This window comes from Triplophysa dalaica, chromosome 4 (assembly GCF_015846415.1).
Source record: "Triplophysa dalaica isolate WHDGS20190420 chromosome 4, ASM1584641v1, whole genome shotgun sequence".
In the NCBI taxonomy this organism is placed as follows: Eukaryota; Metazoa; Chordata; class Actinopteri; order Cypriniformes; family Nemacheilidae; genus Triplophysa; species Triplophysa dalaica.
Genome location: NC_079545.1, coordinates 13,392,459 through 13,418,181, shown reverse-complemented (window position 1 = coordinate 13,418,181; position 25,723 = coordinate 13,392,459). Strand labels below are relative to the sequence as shown.

The window sequence follows — 25,723 nt, the reverse complement described above, 5'->3', positions numbered from 1 at the left end:
CAGCGCATATACTGCATCCCACTTCCTTTTAGGATGCGAGGGTTACTGATGGGCAGAATTAAATCTTAGTGAATTCTGTCCATCTCTCTGTATCTGATTTTGGTGCATTTATGAGCTGTGAACAGGGAAAATATTGAGTTTTCCTGTTTCCCACAGTGGAGTCCCCACAGGAACACGTCTAAGTGCCAGCCAGGGAGCGACAGATGTCTTGGAAAATCTCTCTTCACGCAGAAACACACATACACATGAACAAGTCCTCCATCATTTTGTGAGTCAATTTTAAATGTGTAATTAAGAGTTGATTAAAATACATGAACAGGTTTTACTAGGTGGAAAGTCATAATTATGGTAATTCTGCCATGATGTAAACAGCATCATTTTTTTTACAGAGGAAATTATTTTTTAGCAGTGTTTACAACAGATCATGAGCTAAGAGATGTTAAGGTGTGTGTTCCTCAACAGCCATGCACACACTGCAAAGTTTTTTTCATGTTATTGGAGGCTAATAATGATAGTTATCACCTTTATCACTTTTAAATTAAATTGCTTTTAATGGAATGCAGTGCTACTGTAAATCTACTTGTTGTATTTTCTGATTTCTGATTTTTACGTCTTCTGCAGTACTTTATTACGTGGAATTGACCGCCGTGCTCTGTTGGGTCCGCCTGAGTCATGAAGACACTGATGTGATGAGAAAAAAATTATGTGAAAACACGTGAAATAGAAGATGACGGAATGAAAGGTGGACAGATATGATGTTCATGGGCAAAAAGAGCATAGCAGACAAGCGTCTGGGATTCTCACATCAGTGGCGAAGTTTAGTGGCCTCCAGTGAATACGGACCCTGGGTGGGCTGTCTTAGACTCTCCCTGGGGTTCTATTCTCCAGGAACAGGCTCAGCGAAAGAGAGAGATGGTAAATTTTCTAAGCAGAATGCAGTGACCAGACGCTGGCTCTCAGCTGTCCTGCTTATTATTGGAGAAAATTTATGGGGTCGTCTATTTAACTGGATTTAAATGACATCGGTTCTGGTTGAGGAAGCTTCATGCAAACTCCGGGATCATGTGGGCTAGAGAAAACAGTCCACCTTATAAATCAACAAGAGAGAGGGCAAGAGGGAGAGAGAGAAAAACGAGAGAAAGATGAAAATCGACGAAATCCAGCTTTTTCATAACCATTCTCAGCATTTGTTGTTTGTTCATGTGCACTGTGCAGAGTATAAAATCAATACTCACCAAGCAAATGTCAGTACAAAATGGAAATAAACAAAACGCACAGGCTGAAAGCAGATTAATTAAGTGTGAATTCATTGTCAAAAATGATTTATAAAAATAAAATGTATATACAATGAAAATAGCAAACATAATGAAAAATAAGGCTGTGATTATAAAATTATTTTCTCAGTCCTTAAAATGTTTAAATTGTGTGCATGCATGCCTGTGTCTACATGTCAATAGACTGATGAAGAACAAAATAGTATGTGATGTACACCTCAACCTATTACAGACAAAACCTTACAAGAGAAATAACTCACAACACAGAGCAGACATGCTGCAGGGCGGGGGTGGATGAGGGTTACAAACCACCTGACTTTAGGAATTTAAAAAGTCTCGAAAAGCACAGGTGTCCGTACATGATAATCACAGAGTTTCATCATTACAGTTCCTGTGTGTGTGTGTGTGTGTTAGGTTTGACTGGTACTTTAATGGTTGTGTAAGCATCTGAGAGGCCTGCGTCTGCTGAATGCTTGTTACATTAAAAACACTCAAGACAGAGAGAGAGAGAGTGAGAGAGAGAGAGAGAGAGAGAGAGACCACCCACCGACTCACTGACTGCAAGAGGAGTGATGAGACCCTGAGGAGATCTTAGAACTCCATCTAGAAACAGCCACCTGGAGGGAGAACTCCTGTATATCCCACTCTCACTCTCTCGATTAAGTTTACGTTTACCATTTTACTTTGATGCCATGACTACAAATGAAGCACTTGCAACAGCAATGTGTGGTAAGTACAGTTAAAGGGAAAGTTCACCCAACATGAAAATTCTTATATCATTTACTCACCTTCATGTCATATCAAACGTGCATGACCATCTTTCTTCTGCGGAACACAAAATAAGGTATTTTGTTGGTAACCAAACAACACTGGCCCCTATTGACGTCCACCGCATAGACATTAAACCACCTAGACATTTCTTAAAATATCTTATTTTGTGAAAGAACAACATGACCATATACGATGACAAAAAAATTATTCTTATCTATGAAAACAGAGTAAACACCAATACTTAGCTTAAAAATATAAATAAAAATAAACAAGTCATTGAGAAATGCCAGATGGATTCCATGCATTTTAAACTAGTGATGCACATATTTGTTTGTTTTAACCTTCAGTACAGTTGGCTCCAAACTGCTCCTGGCAAAACACAACACAAACTTTGGAGTGAGAGAGAGGTTATTAGTCTTTAATTACATTTCCTTGTAAATGCAATAAAAACTTTACATCTTTCCAGATCAGAACAGAGGAAGCATGGAGGTAGACAACCCCACCTCCAAATCTCTGCCAGTCTCTATGCAGAGGAAACTTTTCGTAGCTCAACCGATGTACTCAGTTCTCAGACACGTTTTATGTTTCTACAAAAAAATGATACAAAGGATTGTTTAGAAAGTAAAAACATTTTGCTATAAAACTAATCTAGATATTTTAGCCATGATATTTTGGTCACAGAAGCGAAATGTTGGAATTCATATTGAAATTAGTGCTGTCAAACGATTAATCACGAATAATCACATCCAGAATTAAAGTTTGTGTTTCCATGTCAGTGTACTGTGCATATTTATTTTGATATTATAAACACAAAACATACACATATTGAATATCAGGAAGTATTTAGACGTATTTATATTAACAAATAATTGAAGTTATATATAAAAAATTAGTATTTTCGATATTTTTCTTAAATATATGCGTGTATGTGTTTATAAATACAAAAATATAGATAGTTATTATTTAAACACAATCTGGATGCGAGTAATCGTGATTAATCGTTTGACAGCCCTTATAGAAATTCCTGATGTTACAACATTAGGAGTGTGAGACAAAGTTCTGGAAAATGTTTGATGTGTTATTTCTCTAAACCAAATAATCTTTGTAGAAATTTCTGTTTGCTCTTTAATCGCGTTAACATCAGGGACTTTCTATTCCTATATCGCATCATCTGTCCGTTGGTTCATACAACCCAAACAGTTAGTGACAGACTCTTTTAGCGTCTTAATTACAAGCTTGTACCTCTGAAACTCTTTCCTGCAGAAACATCCTAACCTCTGGGCAGGGGGCCACCTCCCCGGGTCTGACCCCTGCCGCTCGGGGTCGACATTCTCAGCGTGCACTCAGCCTCTGTGGTCCGGCTTCCTCTCTCTGCCGAGAAAGCAGCACAGGCGGCAGCCGCGGCCACCGAAAGCAAACACCCGCTGCTGCTTTAAGCCGTAGGAGCTCATCTGCATCAGCAATAATGAACTAGCTGTTCAGAGCCAGGATAAACACTCCAAACCACCGCTGAAAGTCCAGCCCTGATTCAGCACGGCTTCTAAAGCCATCACAGAGCAATTCATCACCGGGGGTTTATTTATAGGGCCTTAAATTGGGGGTTTTATTAGCCATAAACGTTCTTTACCTACAGGAGAATGACATAGATGCACTGTGTGTTTAGTCAAAGAATATGGTTTTAAAATGCTGCTAAATTTGTGCATTTATATGTCTTGATATTTAAGCTTCTTGCAAGAATCATTTGTTAATATTTTGTGAAACTTGAAATGTCTGGGATATCTTTAAATGCACTATTATAGAAAACTTTTCAACCTCACCAATGATCCGTGCAGCAGTGTGTACGTTTTGGATAATATGATGCTAAAGAGGCTCAACCCAATAAGAGGTCCTGCAGATCACTACAATTCAGGCCTGTGAGGTCAGATGAGGACATACAGATCATTAGCTCGATCAACAAGACCCAAACACTGACAAGCAAAAAAAGACTAAAGAATCACTGAACCACAAACAAATCTTAGATCTATAAATAAATTAAACTACATTTTAAGTAACTTAAAATAGATACTTTCATAATGAAATAAAGATGAATAAAATGAAAAGTTCATATAATAAAGATATTTCATTTAAAAACGTGACTGTATTTATGTTGCCTACATAACATTTTTTATAGTCTCTAGAACCTTTTTTTTCTATTACAAAGAACCATTTGTGAAAAAGCAACAAAAAATAAATCTGTGGATGTTAAAGGTTCTTAATGCAAGTACACAGCTCCACCAAGAAGAATTTCACTTTATTTTGAAATGTCTATTAGACATATTTAGACACATTGAAAAATCAATTTAATCTCATAAGAGATATAGTAGACTTTGACATGTAGTTGCAAAATTACTAATAGTCAGCAAAACATCGTTTGGCGTTCATGTTTGCAGATATTAAGCAAACAGTCTACAAATACTTTAATTACATTTACATTTACATTTAGTCATTTGGCAGATGCTTTTATCCAAAGCGACTTACAGTGCACTTATTACAGGGACAATCCCCCTGGAGCAACATGGAGTAAAGTGTCTTGCTCAAGGACACACTGGTGGTGGCTGCTGGGAACGAACTGGGAACGAACTACTTTAATGACTGGTAGTTGACAAGAAGTTGCAAGGTTAGTTTTAGTTGGTAAAATGTCTTAAGAAAACACATTATACACATAAAATGTTAGTCAATGAACCTCTTTATGAACATTTTATTTTAAAGAGTGTATTGTAAAATGTTTTAAATGGTAAAAACAAAAAGTAGCAAACTTGTGTTTGTTAAAAAATAACATCATTTTTTTTGGACATCGTTTAGATGTTTTGCAGTAGTCCGTATGACAGATTACAGCAAAATAAAAATAAATGAAATGTAATGTCCATGCAATCTCTCAATTAAAGAAGAAGATAACTGCATAACAAATCGTTCTAACATGAAATACAGCATATCGCATCGCATGATATTGTTGCTTTATATTTTAATGTCCTGTCAACAACTCAGATGAACAACTCACGTGAAAAACTCTTGCTATGAATAAGTAAAATAAAGATCAGTTTAATGGTTGTCTGTATGTTCAGCCGGGCAGAGAGGAGGTGGCAGAGGCCGCTGCCCCTCACAGGTTTCCATTAACACTCACTGAATCCCTGCAGGCTCATTTGCATCAGTAAACATTCATGTAGCTACTTCAAAGCAATGCTGCGATGAGCAACCATGCTGGAATGCACACGTTCATTTATTGTTTCATGCACTGATGTAAACAACCTTTTTACAATACTGACTCAATATGTTTTTTGCACAAGAATGTATATTTTTCCAAGTTTTCCAAACTGTATATATGAGATCAAAAGTGAAAGAGAAAAAGTGTGTGTGCTTGTACATGAGTGTGAGTTTGAGGATAATTGTGCACTTTAAGGGTGTGTTTGCACACATGATCCTTCATTGATGTCCTGCCACCCAGGTAGCACCGTTAGGTGTGTGAAAGGTGAAGTGGTCCATCACGAGAAAGAGAGGGCCATCTCAGGCCTGTGTCCCATAAACGTGTGCATACGTGTGTCCAAACACGCCTAACGCAGAGTCACCTGATACAACATTAGAGACGCAGCCGTCCTCTGATGCTCACCGCACCACAACGCACCATAAACACAAACTTAACCCAAAGTGCCACGGCCAAACAACTGAAAGTGTGTGTGCCAAGCATGTGTGTGTGTGCTTTCAATCGCAATGAGGAGAGCAAATCAGGCAGAAAATGTGTTTTATCTAGAATCTCATGAAATATAAACGGGCATGTGCAAATGTAGAAATGCATAAACAAGGAACATCAAGAAGTTATTAAATAAGGTCTGATTATGTTACAAATACCATCTGTCATGAAAGATTAACTAAAAAATTAAGTAAAATGACAAAACTAGAGATTATGATCTGTATAGAGAACCATACTTGTTTGTGGTTTAAGGGAATGCTGATTCGCTGTTGGCTGACCTAGATCAGAGTTCCTTCATTCCTTCTGGATTTGACTACGTCCATCCCACCACACTGCAGATCACTGCTGGACCACAAAGGGGAGCTGCAGCTTTTTGGAAAATGGCAAAGACACACACGACAAACTACACAAACTACCCACAGACTCAGAAACCCCTGACAAACTAACAAAGCCAAAACAGCAAAAGGTTTAACAATGCAAATAGGAAATAAAGACGAGACAAATGATGCAGAGAAATCACAGATCACCACTAAACAAGACCTCATAAGCGAAGCTCTAAAGTCATAATGACACATCAAGAGCATAAACACTTTGGTTATTATCGTCACACGAGAGCGGTGCCAAATATCCCATCGTTCCACATCCCACACAGAACCAGTGTTGGAAGATGAATGGAAAGAGAAACTGGACCCAAACACGGTCTCTCTTTTTTTACACCCGCCTCATTACTGTGTTTTTACTCCTCTCGTCTTATCCACATGGGAGGTTATTACAACACGCCGCAGCAAGAGGCTTCAGCCGGTTGTCTGTTTTTCTTTTCTCCGCTCGCCCAAGATTTGCTCCATATTTCAATCTGGCTGAGTGTGTAAAAAGAGTTTTGTGTGACCGAGTATAGAGACAGAGACACAAAAACAAATAATATGCTCGTACAAATCACGATTCTTTTGACTAGTGAAAATAGAGGAAAATCCTGAGAAAATCCCTGCGTTTCGTTTGGTTTCCACCAACGTATATGTCAGGAGTGTTTGTAGGGATGCATTGAAGTGAAAGGATTGAGGTGGCATGTCATAGCATTTTCTCAGGTGATGAGAGAGCGATGATTGAAATAAGCAATGCTCAATTCTACTGAATGAAACGGGCCATTTATGCTGTCTTACAAAACAAACATACAAAAAAAGTTTTACCATTTGATTTTCGCATTTAAATTTTAGGTTTAGTAAGTGCATTTTATTTATATAGCACATTTAATCACGGAAGAGAGTAAAGAAGAGTTAAACAAAATAAAAACAAACAGACCAGGCAAAAAAAGTAAAGCTAGACTAACAAGCCAGGGAGTGTCTGAAAATGTTGAGTTTAGAATGTTTTTGAAGGACTTGCAAAATGTTTAATAAAAAGGTTATAAAAGTTTGACCATCAAAATACAAATTAAATATTATTTTGATTCAGTTTAGAATAATGAAATATAATAATAAATCTAAACTTTGTCTGAACAGTGAAACTGTTCTCATTAAAAAAAGCATTTGTGATATAATAAAAGCTAGAATATGAATTGTTATTTTTATTTAAGTTTATAATTACTATGCAAAGATCCATACAAAAACACAAAGCATTAAAATCCTGTGCAGACAAAATAGGACCTTTTTATTTTGTATATTCCAATTGTCTGAAATATAAACAATTCATTAATATAAACAATTATTTAAGTTATTTAAAAAAGCAGAAAAACTTCTATAATACTCAATTTACAGCATACCAAAAGTTTTTTTCCAAATAATTCAACATATGTATTTAAAAATTTTAAACTGGGTTTTTAATTCAGCCCGTCCCTAAAATAAAAAAAGATCTTAATAAAGAACTATACAATTTTTTTATAATGAATTGATTATTATTTAATACAAAAAATATAATTCTGTAATGTTTAGCTGCATACTGCAATATTTAAACACAAAGATGAATTATTATTAACTGCTTTATGCTTCTTTCCTTCTTATTTTCGAGACACGTCTTAGTTGTCATATACAAATAGTCAGTATGATGCATCAGAGTTTGATGAAGATCTTTGGAATTCAAAATGGAAATGCCACAACAGACTATACATATAAACAAGTAACATGACCTACTGTCATTTTCTCACTCTTAAATAGTCATTTCATCTTCTAAACTCGCCTTAATGGATGCGAAAGAAGCATGTGAGACTAACATAATATATGGCTTCTACGTACTTTGCGAGGCGCAGCGGTCAACCTACACCTCTCCCATAACGCTATCCGTACGGCCAACCGTAAACAGTCTTAACACCCCTTCGCCAGAGTGCAAGAGATTCCCATAACTGTCCATAAATGATGAGGGGGTGTCTGTCTGAATTATCCAATGAAACTACAGCAAACAATATAAGTCAGAGTACCATGGTCTACAGGGTCAACGAGTCTGTAATGCCAACTGCACACACACGAGAATCAAGAAATCCAGGTCTGCACGCACTTGTGTGCACACACCAGCTCTGCACTGCACCTGAGTATGCATAGTCAGGCATAAACTTACATTCCGTGTACATTTAGGGCATGCTGGACGTGAGACACGCATATACACCATGACAAAGACCTTAACTGGACCACACGGCGTCTTATCCTTCACTGTCAGAACACACTTCACAAAAATATCCCAACAAATGAGTGAAGTCAGTACAAAGATGAGGAATCATCAGTCCCTGTGAGTAGAACTGCAATCTGATTGGCTGAGAGGCGGTTTTCAACACTTGGACATTTGGATAAACCATGAAACACTTTAAATGGGTCACATTAAAATGATTATTGCGTGTCTAATGTAAATGTGTTGTAAAATGTAGTAAAATAGCATATATAATTTGTTTTCCTGCAAATACAGCATTCTTCTCATACCTCATATTGTACACACACACACATGCAACTTCCTGTACATCATCTGGAGAGCAGAGATGTGGTACACAAAAAACTTTAATGGAGATTTCTCATATTTTCTGCTGTCTGTTGACAAGGCTTTATCATAGCCGATACCATAATCCACCACATTAACTGGACTTTGTGCCTGGTGGGTAAAAGATTGACATTGTAGGCCATTCTTCTGGACACAAGGGTGCCTTCTAAATAGTTTTCTCTTAAATAAAGATCAAAAACATTAAATCTGCAAACAGCTATGGACTGCAATGTAATCTATAAAAGACTGCAGATGAAAACATAGAAACAATTTTATGCCCAAGCAGCTTAACAACAGCTTTGGTTCCTAGAAATGAAGTAAAGTAACAGAATGGACATCAGTGGTCCACAGTAGCAGCAGGAGTGAGTAAAAGAGAAAGAACAAGGCAGAGAGATGAGCTTACGATCTCCCCGACTAACAACATGAGACCTTTGCATATTAAAATAAACACTAGCTTGTGCCGGTGAAGAGGTCAACTGGAGCAAAACAGGGTGGAAATAGAAACGATAAAGACGGTTCTCCCAAGCTTTAGTCACGTAATCAGCGCATGCGATGGTCACAAACAGAGACTCTTCTTTAATTCTGAGCATTACGTGAGTTAAAGACACAAAAGCACCAGATCCTTTTCAGACAGAAAAGGGGTCTTAATTAATTTGGAAAACGACTGCCACCCCGATTCCATATCATCGGTTCTTTGTACTAGGAATGTCAGCTATTTACGGGCCGACCAATAGGAGAGCTGGAGAGGGGTTAGGTGATGATGGGCTTGCCGCCTCTGCTCAGATAGGAAAAGGATACTTTTCAAAAGCTAAAAGCTTTTCCCATTTTAAAACAAAGGCGGGGGAGAGAGAAGAGAAGTGATTTTTTGGAAAAATCTCAGTGGATGGGACATTCCATGGTCTCTCTGTGAAAAATGTACTTTGCAAAATATGCTTTCATGACCCTTTCAAGCCTATATACTATATGGTCACATTTATCATTTGCTACAATGTGGAAGAAAAACACAAGCCAACGTTAAATTAAAAATAATCATCATCACTTTCTGCACCTTATTTTACACCTGTAAAATCATTATTTAGCAGTCAAACAGTAAAATATATTAAACACAGTAACAGGTCAATGCTTAAAAGTGTTCTTTATGGTAACCTCTCTGAGATGCACCGATAGCACCAACTATCATCCAAGACATAGTAAAAGACAGCAAGAAGGATGTTTGGTATGGATGATGAGGAGGACTTGGCTTATATGGAGCTCTTCCTCATGAACAGGGTGTCACACCACATTATGAATTTAAAAGAAAGACAAAACCAGACTAAAAATATGTGAATTTTAAGTAGAGAAAAATCATTGCTGGATGCAACAAATCGAGACAATCATATTTGGGGCAAAAATAACAAAAAATAGGCTAAAGAAATCTTGGGTATTATCAAATATAAATAAGCATTATTATCATTGTTCTTTATAGACCTTAAAAAAGGCAAGTATTACATCATTGAAAACTATTTGACTGTTTTGGAGTTTTAAGCTTGATTACTTTATTTACAAATTCTAATTCTAACAGGAGTAATCATTCCATACCGTAAATATGCCCTATGAGCAAAAATTGCGTGACAACGGTTGCACTTTCCGTTCAAGGTTAGTGGTCCGCTGGACACATGGGGATAACGCTTTCATTGTGTCCATGCCCATTGTGTTTTTACGTTCACATTTACACAAATAAAAAACGAACAGTTTCACAGGAAACCTAAATTTTCGAGCCAAAAAGGAAGCGTGTTTACTGTAAATGTTATTACAGTTCGCGTCCCCAGTTATTGTCACATTTCCCGTTTCTGAAAGACAGATCCCATGACAGTGATTCTGAGCAAAACACATCACGTCGCATCACAGCTTTGGTGGATAATTTCGTTTTCAAACATATTGATAATCCTATACCAGAGAAAATTATTTTATACTAATTAAATAAACATTTAATTTCAATAATTTAGTTTTAATACTAATACTTATAATGGTAATGATAATAATGATAATAATACAATTATTTTTCATTTAAAATAGTACCGAGCAATATTTGAATTGAAAATAGGCTACTGAAAAAATAGAAAAATACAACTAAAATGTTGACAGTGTAGCCTAATAATAACGATAATGATAGTACCTCATTATAATATGAATATATATATATATATATATATATATATATATATATATATATGCAGAAAATGACTCATTACGCTACATATTGTTATTACATTGCCCTTCAGAACACCATTGATATCCATATATTAAATGGATGTTAAATCGGAAATGTGTGTATTTGGAAAAACAATATTTACATATTCATAGGGCTAGAATCCAGTAGGCATCCTCGTGTGTATTTGCACACAGCTGCTATGAAACTAGCTTGGGAATCAGGGGACATCTACTCAGCAACCCAACTGCCAGCGGTCAACTACTCAGTTCCTGCGGGTCTTATTCGGGAAATTGGCCTAATGTTTAGATAGTATAGGATTTTACACCGTCTCCATGTATGAATGTTGAAAATCAGCGCCGCTCGCTGCTCTGACACGACATGATTTATTATCTGCTAATTGATGTTGGTTCTAATTAACATATGACCATTTTCTCCCCATTTTGTAAAATCATATAGATACCTAAAAACGCCCGGAGGCGGTATTCTGATCTGCAGGATCCGCTTCATATATCTTGGATGCTGATAGAAACGCAAAACGTGAAAGCCTCGAGACAGGGCCTGAAATTAGGATTGTATTTTTGTTTGGGTGTCTGCAATGTTTTTCACCGCAGATCAATCATGCTCGTACCTTTAAGAAAAGGTGCAGAACATGTCTTAACATATTAAAGTTTCTTGAGGTTTCTAATGATGCATGGGTGCGAGCTCATGTCTCGTGTTTCTACAGGAGGACCCGAACTTCGCGCGCAAGACCACACAGTTCACTTATCACTCTCTTTAATGCGTGGACGCGCATTACATAAATAACTTCTAGAACTATGGACCTCTCATAAACATTCGTGTGAACCAAAATTACCAGAATAACTCGTTCCCTTTAATGTGGATTGGGCATTCACCACTAAAAGTAGTTTATAATACATTTATATTACATAACGTTCTTTCTGTTTTATATAAATATAATAATTCCTAAACAATACGATGCTAGGAAACATAATTCATTATATTGAATATTGTTTTATGTTTAAATGACGGCAAAATGGGATATCATTTTGTCATTTAATATATGCCCATTCTGTTAAATTAAGAATGAAATGAAACACTTCATCTCATGTTTTACATACATAATGTGATTCAAATAAACAAACAGCTGTAGGATGTAACTGCAATAGATAATAAACCATAACGCGTGACGAAATAATATCTTGTTTAATTTAATTAAACCTCTCCTTCAGCGACAAGGGACGATTTTGATTCATTTATTTAGTCTATTAATAATAGGAAATGCAATGCTTCGGATGTTTTTCAATGATAGATTTCGATCATGTTGGTTGCGTAAAATGATACCATTCATGGTAGAACCCCTCTGCTCAGAAAATAGCAGATTGTCAAGAAAAGAGCTGTAAAATAAAATGCTCAGAAATATGATTATTGATTAGATGTTTTTTTGTTTCGTTAAAGCATTGTAAACAAAAAACAAAATTATCTCAATACATTTATTTCACTCATTTTTGGGGGGTTTAATTTTTGTGATAGAAAATATGACTCAAAATATAAAATATTTATTTAGGGCTCTATTTAGACGAAGAATTAAGTCTACCGCAAACAACATTTGTTCTCAATTAACATACAGTGATTAAGATAACGGTATTAAATGAAAAGATCTCCTTTTGGATCAAACTAAATGACTAAAACAGTTCTCATCGGTAACTGTATCATGCAAGATTTACACTAAACGTCCCATTAATGTTTTTCTCAAAACGTTTTGACGGATATAACAAAAGCACTAAACATTATTGCAAAAATATGTACGCCTTATACCCATCATCAGTGACTCATATATCACAAACTGAACTGTATACTTCTTACACTGATTTTACTTTCTTTTAAACTTAAATTTGTCTTCAAAAATTAAAACAAACAAATCAAACCTACTAAACTGGAATTCTTGTGAAATGCATTTAAAGAGTTTCGAGTTGTATTTAGTTTTTTTTTTAAATGCTTGCAATACGGCAAACCAGAATTCATAAATAAGGAAAGTAAGAATACAAACAAACACCTGGTGAATTCTGGATTCAGGAAATGTTGCTCCCTTACAACTGCATTCAAACTAATGTCGTGCAATTGTCTATAACAGCAACATTTATCTATATTTTAATCACTGGTATAAAATGGTTACGGCGCAACACCTTTAATACCTCATGTCTGCTAAATGTTACAAAAATAAATTAGATAAATTCCAAATAAAATGTATAGCTTTAATGCACTGGTTGCTTAAAGGGTCTGCAAAATGAATAAATGTAAATAAAGTATCCTAGATAATTAACTTTTTTTACAACAACAATAACAATCTAATCTAATCTAATCTAGTCTTTTTTTCTAATATTTTTTGGTATAATATAATATTCTCTGAAGGCATCTTGGTTAGAGACAAATATATAAATGCAATCTCCCCGTCAATCTTTTGTTGATGGATCCGTTTGAACTTGTACTTGCAAAGAATGCAATGTGCCTCTAGAGGAAATATCGACAGGTTACAAGAAAAAAATAATGACACATAACGTATGTCTGCATTATTCATATTTATTATTTATGTGGCTCATCATACATTTTCAGCACGCAAAATCTAAGCCTGTTTTTCCACTTTAACCATATACGCGTAATTGCAGAGCGCAAATTTTACGGTCTGTCCCGTTTTATCAAGCCCTGAATTTTGTCTGTTATCACCTGTGTATTTACAAAGGACGTTTCCGGCTTGTCGGTGATGAAGTGATCTGGAATCACAAGAAGTAGGCTATCTGATAAAAAAAGGAAATACTTACGTTCGTGTCCCGCTTGATGTTGCTTAAAATCATTGCACATTTCCCATTCCTAAACATAGAAAGCAAAAATTATGAAATCTAAAAAGACAATCAAATAATGATACAAATGTCCGCACTATAACAATTTGTGCTAAATGCATGAATCTATTAACTAGCAACTTTTATATTGCCATAAATACAACAATTTATTTCCTTATTTTTCTTGTTATCTATTAATATGCTTTAAAATATTACAATCAAGGGAAATAATAAAAGGGATACATTATTACGTACCATGTAACACTTGCTTAGATTTGCGATGTGTATTAAGATTTGGAAATTGATTTTCAAGGACTTGGTAATTCTTTGCTTTTGAATCAAGAGCCCACACACCTCAACTCTTCCCTTAGGGGAAGAAGAAAATCATCACGGTTGTTTATTTATGACCGACAGCATGATAGGAGTAAGATAAACATCCAAAAACAAATAGTGTTAAGCTGCAGTGAAAACAGTGGTGTCGCTAACTAGGTTATCTCATTAGTACCCCACTGCGTTTGTCTGTTATTCAATCGTCGGAGTGTAAATTAGATTCAATCCGGTTGCTATCGCCGCAGGTCAACAAAACATAACTTTTGTTACTCTTCATTAATTATGAACCTTGATAAGTCGATAACCAGTAAGATATTGTATTCCAGAGAGAAGGGTCAAGTGCACACCACGCGCGGCGCTCCTTACGTTTCACGTGCACTTGGGTTATTTTCTGGCTAAGTTGACTTGTTTGCCAACAGCCCTATTATACATTTACTTCCTATTGAGAACAGCAATTCTGCCTCACAGGCTATTAAAAAATACATATTTGATCATTTTCAAGCATTGGACACAATATGTTGGTTTATATTAGATGGGGACAGCAAAGAAATCGACCAGTAACTCTAAAACACGTTTAATAAAGTAAACGACACAATTACAAGTGTAAATACACAGAATGTGGCATCAATGTCCATGGCTAAACGTTCAGAAAAGGATTTGAGACCCTGTAAAGCGAACTGATGCCATAGTCATAATTCCCCCTGTTAATGTACTGATAGGTTAAACGTTTTAAGCTGGATTCATTTACCAAGCAGTTCAGAGTGCATGCTTGCAATTCATTGGTGAACAGTTCAGGGTGGCTCCATGCAAGTCATTGGTGTACAGTTCAGATTGTCTGTGCATGCAATGTTATGCACAAGCAGGGAAAAGGCACAACATATAATTTGTTGTAAGCTACAAGTCTACAGTACTTTGAAGCCGGACATCCGCGTTTTCTTTTGCTTTGCTTTTTTCTTGGTAGTGAATTCAAATTTGGTAGTCTGATTGACAAGGTACTATTTAAATTAAACGTCCCGTGAAGAGCGTGCACACTTTTTTAACCGTGCACGGGAGGCGTGGAGCTCGAGCTTTTGACATTCACGCCCGCAGTCGCGCTCCTCCATCGAGACCTTATGACATTTCGCGTCTAAAAGCGAGAAAGTTTTTTAGTGGCAGAGCCATGTTTTAATACAGCTGGACGTGTTCGAACACATCTTTTTAATTGGAGCATATAAAGCAGACCATGTCTTGCCAAATTCAGCGGGAATAGTTTGTTTTGAACACAGTGGAGTGCACATTGCCAAAAGGTTCATTACCAACGAATGCAACTTCAGTAACGTTTATTTCGACTTATTGTTTATACTACCTGCGTTCTCGACATGGAGTAGCTCGGAAGGGGAGGCACGGGGAAACGGTGTTCTTTGACTAGGTTTCTCGCTTATGGACGACTGTAGTCCCCTTTCTCCAAAGGCAAATGCTTTCAGTATTGCCTCTCTGATTTCAGCGAGGGAGCAAGCAGGAAACGTAACGTTTGACAAACACTGCATTGGCCTGGACGAGCAAGTGGCGCAAAACTGCTCCAGATCCGTAAAAATGCATTACAGCACTGTCACGCGGGAGATGGAAGGTACGGGCATGATCTTAATAACAACCTTGTGATTTGTTGGGCTCGCGCAAATTGTTTAACTTGACATACGCCAACACGTTTGTTTTAATATTGAATAAATATGTTCAAAACAACATGCTATGTCGTCCAAAACACTGAATAAATGAAATCGTGTTCGCTTTCTCCGCACGCCTATTAGGGTAAAAGTCCTGACGCAAACGATTTGCTGCAAGTCATATATAAAGTTGCATATCACAACTTACGCGGTCGTATAAATCGGCCAGCATAACCTGGACGAGTAAACAGCCACTCTGTTAAAAGCGCATGTAATGCAAATAAAAGTTTGCAAAGTGTCACAGAAAACTATGAATAAGAAAATTCGCTTCCAAATGCAGCCCGATGTACTGACGGACGAGTGTGTCAGAAAGGCATTATCGGATAAAACCGACCGCCCTCGTGAATAAATGAAAATAAAACTTTAGAAATGCACCAGGAGGTTGATTCTTGCCTTATCCGATGAAATCGCGCAACATTCGTTGTTTTTTTGTCCTCGTTGCGCTGCGTTTGTTTGCTTTGGAAAAAAGTTTACTCTCCGTCGTGCCAGCCTACCAGTCTATTGTTAGAGGAGGGCGATGTGGGCGATACACTTATCGAATAGAATCTGGGTGCCGGAAAGCCCATTATAAGGGGCGCACTTCTCTGTCAATCAGTCTCGTCCCATGGCGAGGAAAGGCACATTACCTGCAGTTCCTTATCTAAATAGAAATAAGAACCGGTTTTATCGCGAAGGGGAGGCCCTATGCGAGAGATAAGAGACAAGTCTGGATTTTAGTTTAGCATACAGCAGTGGTGCGGGAGAGAGGCCGCCTGTAAGAGTTCGGCACGCAACGCTTTGAAAACAACAGAGTGAATTTACGCATACGTGACCAAAACTAACTTACTTGAAGTAAATTAAGACGTTTTTTTTTTACTTATTCCTGAAGGTATTTTAGCAAGCGCTCTACGCTTTCGACAATTTCGTCAAGGCAATATGCGTTAACCTGGGAGACCACCGCTCCTTAGGTTCTTGGATGCATTCATAACCTTCGAATACGCAGCTCGAGGACGGCGTTCTATCTCATGGGGACATCGTGAAACCACTTTCTATTAGAATACCATAGGCGGAACCCTGCATTCGTCTGCATATTGTTGCATATTTGAACTCGAGTCCAGCGCAAATTGTAAATCCAATTTTTGGAATGATTTCAGCAATATCAAGCCCGTGGCTGACGCAGCTGTCCCATTTTTGCGATGTTGCAGCCTTCACGACCAGCAGCCTGAGCAGTCTCAATACGCCCGGGAGTTACCATCTCTCTCCTTCTCCTGGGGATCCGTACAGCCATCATGAAAGCCAGTTTGAGCCGTGCCCGGCAGCACAACACGGCTACAACTATTCCGGGTCCAACCCAGCACAGGCCCCGGCGCAAGGAGACACCGGGACATCCAACTGCTCGTCTTCGTCGTCAAGCTCTACGCCAAATAAAACGGTCGTGAAAAAGAACCCAAAAGTAGCCAATATTAATGTACAGTTGGAAATGAAGGCGCTGTGGGATGAATTTAATCAACTTGGAACTGAAATGATTGTCACAAAAGCTGGAAGGTGAGTTGACAGGTTTTTGTACTTGACTGAAAGTGGTGCTTCCATGACATTACAAGAATATGAGTACCAGCATATTTTAACTTAGATTAATTGCATTAACAAACAATTTTCCTTTTATAATGCTTGCCACATACCTTTAAATGGAAACCATGGAAAGAGGGTTTCATTGAGGGAACAAATATATTTATCTATCCATGTTAGTAAATTAGCTCTTTTGAACAGTATATAGGCTAAAATCTGTTTATTAATATACGTCATTATCAAACGTAAGAAGCTTAATTTTTAAGTCTAATTGTACGATTGAATCTTTAAATCTTGTTCTTTGTCAAATAAAATAGGACTGAATAAATAATCTGAACAGTGCGTTAGTTTAGCACAATCATGGGCATTTAAAAAGAATTGTAAACAGACCATTGTGTGTATTTACACAGTGATAAGACAGGAAAAGCAGATAGCAGTTAAAACATATTTAACTCACCTGTGTGCTAAAGGACTCCTGTAGAAAATCCGCTTCACTGGCAGATGTATTGTCTCAATAGAATGTCTCTATAGAGCGTCTTTAAAAGAACTTCTTAGAATTCAGATGAACATCGAACGCTTTTGTTTGCAGCTTAATAATGTTAAACAATGCACGAATAATTAAAGAATAATCAATTAATATAGAATATACGGATCAGAGAAATGGCTTCAAAATATAAAAAACGGGTTCAAAACACACCAAGAAATGCACACCTATATGGGAACGTACTGTATATTTGGGAACGAGTAGGCCGCAGTTAGGAAGCATTCTGCAATGTTGTTTATTTAAAAATTAAATTAGGGGAAAATTGGATAAAGGAAAGAGAAAAATTGCCGTATAAACCTGACACTTGTATGTTAAATGCGGACTGTAAGGGCTACATGGAGCGTTCATTTAGTTCGGTGTTAAATTATCAGGATTTGTCTATACAACTCAAAGCATTTTACTGGGAAAAAAAACATACATGGATCTTAAGCCGTTAGGGTTGCTTCAACGAATTTAGTTTTTTCAAACTTATCAGAAACAGTCCCCTGTTTTTTAATATCAGTTTCCAGACAGCTGTAAAATCTATATTTGTAATCATTTCTCCCGTTTATTTTGTCTTTGTCACAATTAATATTACTGCCCCATCCAATCACTCTCAATTTATTGTTTTTCTTTCACACATTTCAAAGGCACTGTAGTTGAATTTTGCAGAGTGTCAATTAAACTTTAAATGTTTCGAAATGAAAATTCACAAATTAAGAGAGGTAAAGTTTATCAAAAAATATTCTTTTACAGTTCTTTTGGCTGTTTTTTGTTATTTTCAAAGAGTTTTAAAGAAAATTGCGGACTTAAGCCTAATTAATGTAGGCTAAATTCATACAAATAGGCTAATTAATTAATGTTTTTAAAATGCAAACAATAAGCCAATGTAGCCTCAATGATACAAGTTAACATTAAGATGGCATATTTTGATGCAATTGATTTTAGTAAGTGTATGACCCTTACAGAATCACGGCCTACTTGACATGACGGATGCTAAATGTCGCCATTTGTTACATAAAGAATATATATATATGAAGGGAAACAAATAGAACAGACATTTTAACAGGTAAAGAGAAATTATATTTTCCTTGTTTGTCCACTTGCCAGGTTACATGTGCTTGTGCACAAGGTCATTTGTCATTCCAGAGGAGCGCACTAGGCCTACATTATATCTAGGAAGGCACTTTCAAAGCTACTTTAACTTCACCTATCCACAGCTAGCGCCCTGAAAAGACCCTCAGGTTCACTGAACAAGGATTCCATTATCACTTTCACTGGCATACCACATGTGGTGGTGTTCCTGAGCTTTAGAAGGTATATTTGTATTTAAAGCAGCTTACTACGGGTTCAAAGGAATTTGACGATCCACTTTTAAACAACTTGTGTCCTGCGAATGTATTCCTGAATTAATATGTACTAAGAGAATTGTGGAGATAATTCCAGTGCGTAACATAAGCCCTTAACAGAAGAAAACCAAGGCTCCTCGTTAAACACCCGTCTATTAATATCTATTAATAATAAATATGACAGATTATATATGCAAAATTATCAGCACTATGTACTTTGGAATGATCTAATATAAAAGGTCGAATTGATTTCTATGGAAGATTTATAAGAAATATTTATGAAGGCAAATGTAGACTATTTTGTATTCTTTTCTCCAGACGAATGTTTCCTACGTTTCAAGTCAAAATATTTGGAATGGACCCAATGGCAGATTACATGCTACTGATGGATTTCCAGCCAGTGGATGATAAACGATATAGGTATGGCATTCTCTGTAACAAGATATACTTTACACAACCCCAATTGTAAACTATATTTTAACTAAAATTATAAAAACGAACTGCACTAGTCAAGAATAAGCGTTGTGCATTTGATAAGAGGTAACATTTTAATAGGCATAGGATAATATTATTTATTATCAGTGTAAGTGAATGTTGTTTCATTCTCTTTATGTTCTATCCAGGTATGCATTCCACAGTTCATCGTGGCTGGTGGCCGGCAAAGCCGATCCAGCGACTCCAGGCAGAGTGCATTATCACCCCGACTCACCTGCCAAAGGAGCGCAGTGGATGAAACAGATCGTTTCCTTCGACAAACTTAAACTTACCAACAATCTACTGGACGACAATGGACATGTACGTATCACTTTTATAGCTCGTCCTATCTGGAAATTAAGTTCTAGGAGGCCCAACACTTTAAACAAAAAAGTAATTTGCAATTATTAACTTAAACATCCATCTCTTTGATCCACTCCTTACAAACTTTGAGGGTGTATCCGATGTCTAAAGAACGATTCAATTGTAATTAATTAGATGTTTGACCTTAAACAAGTAAATGTCAATGTTACCAATTGGAGCATTTTAACATTGAGGTAGACTTTTTTTTCTTTTCTTTTTTTTGAGAACAACACAGACCAGTGGAAGTTTGACCTGTAAATAATTTAAAGGCAGTACTTTATCGCAAAATATATGTATGATAACTTTGCAATGTAAAAAAATATTTTAAAATAATCCGCTCTTTTATATAGCTACCGACGCAAATATTCGTGGAAAACACGTGATGTTTCCACATTAATTGTTGGAACGTGCGTATATTTGGGATGTTTCTTATTTTTTCACATTTTTACTGAACGCAATCTTTTAAAAATGTTTTTTTTACTAAAATCAGGTTTAATATGTAGGTCATTTTGTAATTAAACTAAGCAGAAATGAAGTGACCCAAAGACCTGAAACGCAGCGATATCAGTGTCTCAAATAACATTTATGCTAAATAAAAAGTGTCTTAAATAGCCTAACTTTTTATATTTTATCCCTTTAAAATGTATTCATTGCTCTCTTGCAGATCATCCTGAATTCAATGCACAGATACCAACCCAGATTCCATGTGGTCTACGTGGATCCTCGGAAAGACAGCGAAAAATACGCCGAGGAAAATTACAAGACATTTGTTTTTGAAGAGACCAGATTTACCGCCGTTACAGCGTATCAAAATCACAGAGTAAGTCTTCATCTCTGACACTAATTACTACTTTTATTTTTTCTGTGAAGTCATCTTCCACACTTAGAATATTATAGCAAGAATATATTTGGGTGAAGGCATGTTAATGAAGCACTGTAACCTATATATTTTTGGTTTATCATGCGAGTTATCAAAGTCTTGCTCATGAAATGAAAAACTAAAGAGCAAAATAATGACAGAAAAAATATGCAAGGATGTAGAATTTCGACTTTATTCAATTTAAAAGGCCTATAATTTCTAGAACTTTGAAATGAACGTTTAATCGATAGTTAGTTCTATTTATTTATTTGTTCTTATCGACACGTGGTTGCGATTCCTTTGGAAATTTTACAATACATTTTAAGACGATACACTTGACTTAGATTAGAGCTGAGTGTTGAATGCTTTGGTGTCACTGATGCTCCAGCACAGCTGTCCTATGTTTTCTTCTTTTTTTCATTTGTCTTTCCTGCTCTGTCTTCTATCAGTTTGACCTCTTGATCTCTAACTCTCACCGCGGGCTTTACATTTGTTTTTCAACTCAATCCGGAAAATCACGCACACATATCTTCATCCAGCTCTTTTCCAAAGCCGAGGGGTAACACTGCAGGTCTTGATATTTAACAAATAGCCTAAATCTGTCGAGCAAAAAATGTTTAGCCAAAGTAATGCAAATATACAAAATCTAGCCTACGCGATTTCGCGAATACCTCACATTCATTCACGTGGTTGTATACGTTATTAATTGGAGCGTAACCTCGTAGAAAAAACTCGTTTACGATTTAAAATGGTCTTATAATAACATATGGACTTTGAGAAATGATTACTATAAACAATGTCGTAATTTGAATAAGAATAAATTAACAATTATGGGTGGTCAAAACTTTAATTTGTGGATTTGGCAACTACTTTAACATTACATTTTCACCGTTTCATCTGTCAGATAACACAACTGAAAATCGCCAGCAACCCGTTTGCCAAAGGTTTCAGGGATTGCGATCCAGAGGACTGGTGAGTTTTTCTTTCCTTCCGTTTTGATTTTATAAAAATGGATTTTTAGTAAAACGTAATGTGAAAAAAACTAAGCATGTGAATGTTAATATTGGAAGATTAAATGTTTTACTAAATAAATAAAACTTGTAGCATCCAGTAACATCAAATGTGAAAGAATGTACTGCACTGAATAACTATAATATTATATACATATACACTGAATACATATACATAAACAATGTATTTAAATAACTGATTTTATACCTACTCTTTCAGGCCTAGGAATCACAGGCCCGGTTCCTTGCAAATCATGAGTGCATTTGCTAGAACCAGGAACCCTATGTCCTCCCCTCCACAGCAGAATGGCTCCGAAAAAGGTCTGTATGCAAAATACAAAAGTCAAAATAAACACTTAAAGCACCAATTTTTTTAAATTTCCATTGTTAGATAGACAGTATTATGTGCTTAATGTATTTATTCAGATTTATTACTAATCATATAGTGATAGTCTAATCAGGAATGCACACCCACATGCATTAACACAGTATCCACCTGTGAATATGGCATAAAGGTCAATTCACTACGCTGAAATAAAAGCAAGTTGTGGCTCCCGTCTGTTTGCCTGCTCAGCTTCTACATTCTGCTGGGTAAAACAGTTACATTTGTCTAGTTGAGCACTGCAAATTTTAATACACAAAGGCTTGAACAGCTGCATGCCTGCAGGACATGCTCAGACTGAAGTCTCCTCTGCATAGAGTTTTTTTCTGTCCTGCGCTTTGTGTAAAATGATTTCCTGTGAGAATTCGCCTCTTTGGCAGAAGGACACTTGTGCCTTATCCTGCCAATCAACCAAAGCACATCTCATTTCGCAGGCAAACAAAATCACACAGCCTTTCCATTGGAGGCCTCCACATTGTTTGGGCCTCTTATGTAGTTTGCATTGAATAGTTGCATTGAACTGTTAACGTGTGTCTGTACACAAACACATCTCTAATCAACAGTTAATTTGTTCAGAATAAAAACAAAGTAACACACAATTTATCGTATAAGCATACTGATACAACAGCTCACACTGTTTTTTCATCCCAAACGCAGAGGACAACCGGAGAGAATATGATCGTGACCCCAGCATAACTCCCCTCCACTCTGACCCTGCTCACCAGCTGATGTCCAGAGTTCTCAGCCCAGCCCTTCCCGTTCTTGGCGGCCTACACGCCGTACCCCTCACAGCCGGACACCGCAGCCCACCTCATGAACTGCGCCTTGATGGACACCCCCAACCACCGGATACCCTGCACCACCATCCCTACAAGTATCCAACCACCTATGAACATTATCTGGGAGCTAAAACCAGACCCTCTCCGTACCCCTCACCGAGTATTAGAGGCCACAGTTACCACCCCCATATGAACCCAACCACAGCAAACATGTATTCTGCGACAAGCGTGCCTTCTAATTATGACTACGGACCTAGATAATGACCCAAACTTGGTCCTTGGTGGAGCCACATGGGACATAACATACAGGAAAAAATACACACGTACCTTCGTGTCTCAGACTATGTGGAGGTTGGGTTGGACACGTCTTCAGAAGTGGCTACCGCAGACAGAAAGAGAAATTGCCATATTTATTGAAGGGACAAAACTTCTTTGTGGAACATAAAGCTGAGCCCAGTGGACCCAATGTTAGGTCTGGCGTGCCTGAGATTTCAGTCAGAAGCCATGGCACAAGTATCACTATTGTTCAGAGAAACAAGGAGGACTTCTACAAACAATTTATGCATTGTCATGGACTGGATCTGAACAGTTTTTTTTGTGTGTTGGATGCACTTTTAGTTTTTGCTTTTAAAAAGCCATAACTTATATATTACCCTTGAGCCATTGAGCTTGTAGATAGATGGAGTATTTGCATGTCACGCTTTTTTGAAGGTGCTGAAACACCCTGAAATGTTTTTTTGTTTCTTTGGTTGAGAATCAATCGTTTTTGAAAATGATAGACCACCTTTAACCGGTCCGTGAAGCTTGTAACGTGGCACTGACTTACAGCAATTCAAATAAATGAACAGAATGACTGTGCTGAACTTGTAAAATAAACATTGAATATTTTACCTTGAAACATGTCCGTTATCACATCAGTTCTTCTCCAAGGTTTAGCCGAATGCAATACTGGCATGAAACAATGTTTTACTCTCCCCTAGCATATTTGAGTATGGGGCAGAAATTACTAAACAAATAAATAATTGTGATAAGGTCTGTTTAGGCCAATTTCAACCTTTAAACAACATTCATACACATCGCCAATAATACATACATTTCAACTGATGACCAACAATGAAAAGAGATTATTTTTGAGGATTCTGCAAAAATGGCTGGATGTTAATTTTTTACTCCTTTCATTTTTTGCTTTTAAAGTTTATTTTATGTAAAGCATAAATATAATATTACATGCTTATGAAAAAAACATAAGCATGACTGAGAAATCTTTGATCATAGGGAACTGAATTAACAGAGAGAGCTAAATGGGGGGAAACTATTAGTCAATTAGGCCAAAAGCCTTAGCTCCTCATTCAATGTCATTAACCTAAAGAAAAAAAACAGTCGTCATACTTTTCCTGTATTCCTCCTATTACATTCAAATAAAATACATATTACTCATAAAGACATTACATTTTCAAACCAAATATGCATGTTATTTTTCATAGCAACTGATGCACGGTAACATGAACACTTCAATAAAAACAGCAGCAGAAGTGTCTACTACAATTTTCCTCTAGTATGATTTGGCTAGAGGAAAGAAACGCTTGCACACCGCTTGACCTCTGACAGCTAACGACTCTCTTAAGTATCAAAGGTTACACAGTGTTTCCAGTCATTAATGCGTCGATTAAATGATCGTATGATTTTTAAAACGAATGTTGCCTTATGGAAGAAGTCATATTGGTCCGTGATGAAAACTGAAAAGATTCAAACGAAATCAAGACAAAAGGAAAATTTCAATTTTACAGCATTGCAAAGGTCTTCATGTAAATATCAAAACTTAAAAGGAATTGCATTAATTTCTGCATTCATGAATTCAATACACAAAAAACAACGACTGTGTTAGTCCCTTTTTGAACCAGCTCTGGGTTGAATGAAACAGTATTTTAGCGTAAAACAAAATATTTGTACCAAATTAAGTAGGATATATTTTTATTAAAATAATTAAATGTGTATTATATTTTAATGTTATTTTATGTCCATAGCAATGTTCATCCTGGCTTTATGATGAAATGCAATTCAATCTTTTAACAGTCCGCCCAATGTCAAGTAAAACGCAAATGTTATTTTCCTGTACTTTGAGGCAGGAAAAGCCCGTTTGGAGAATTGGGCCTCCCCTCGCGTGAGCCTGTTCCCGGCTGGAGGTAATGAGTTTGGCCCATCAGGAAGACGAGGACACTCGGACCCATGACTCTTCCGTCAGGGAGCTACCCATCTGTGTTTTCTCTCGTGGCGCTTCGCCTTGATGTTGGGGCCGACGCATGGGGCCCACGGTCGCGCAACCTGTGTACCTGCATCCATATACATGATGAGTGATGGCTGTTTCCAGAACTGACTGTGTCTAAAACAAAGCTCATTTTTTATGACCGTATTTGCATCCGTCTTTGAAGTTCAAAATGGTTTGTGAGAAGTTTTGCGTGACCATGGATGCTGTCTGATTCCAAAGGAAATACCTGCGCTTTGAAAATAGGACAAATACAGTGACAGATTTGAGTAATTATGTGCAAGATACATTTTCGGCATTTTGAGTCCGCAAAACAACGTCAACAGGATGTTGAGACAGAAAAAATGATTATTGCTTTTATTTAAATGATATATTATTAAAAGGTCGTTAATTATTTTGT

The 25,723-nt window shown here is 36.8% G+C and overlaps 1 protein-coding gene and 1 long non-coding RNA gene across 3 annotated transcripts; one reads left to right on the top strand and one right to left on the bottom strand.

Annotated features, from left to right (window-relative positions):
* Positions 1-3,463: 3,463 nt before the first annotated feature.
* LOC130420122 (uncharacterized) lies at positions 3,464-13,778 on the bottom strand. Its single transcript, XR_008906580.1, has 3 exons — positions 13,729-13,778; positions 3,863-3,956; positions 3,464-3,672 (listed from the first exon to the last, which is right to left on the bottom strand). It is a non-coding gene; the product is annotated as an uncharacterized LOC130420122 (long non-coding RNA).
* A 1,105-nt stretch (positions 13,779-14,883) lies between these two features.
* On the top strand, positions 14,884-23,921 carry tbx1 (T-box transcription factor 1). Of its 2 annotated transcripts, none has more exons than XM_056747217.1 (8): positions 14,884-15,682; positions 16,961-17,300; positions 19,512-19,613; positions 19,817-19,988; positions 20,695-20,850; positions 21,794-21,861; positions 22,120-22,220; positions 22,939-23,921. In XM_056747217.1, exons 1-8 carry the CDS (start codon positions 15,496-15,498, stop codon positions 23,319-23,321), a joined length of 1,509 nt encoding a protein of 502 aa, XP_056603195.1. In that variant the 5' UTR covers positions 14,884-15,495; the 3' UTR covers positions 23,322-23,921. The 2 variants fall into 2 exon arrangements, with proteins under 2 accessions (XP_056603195.1, XP_056603194.1); XM_056747216.1 differs by having other exon boundaries at positions 16,910-17,300.
* Positions 23,922-25,723: the final 1,802 nt, after the last annotated feature.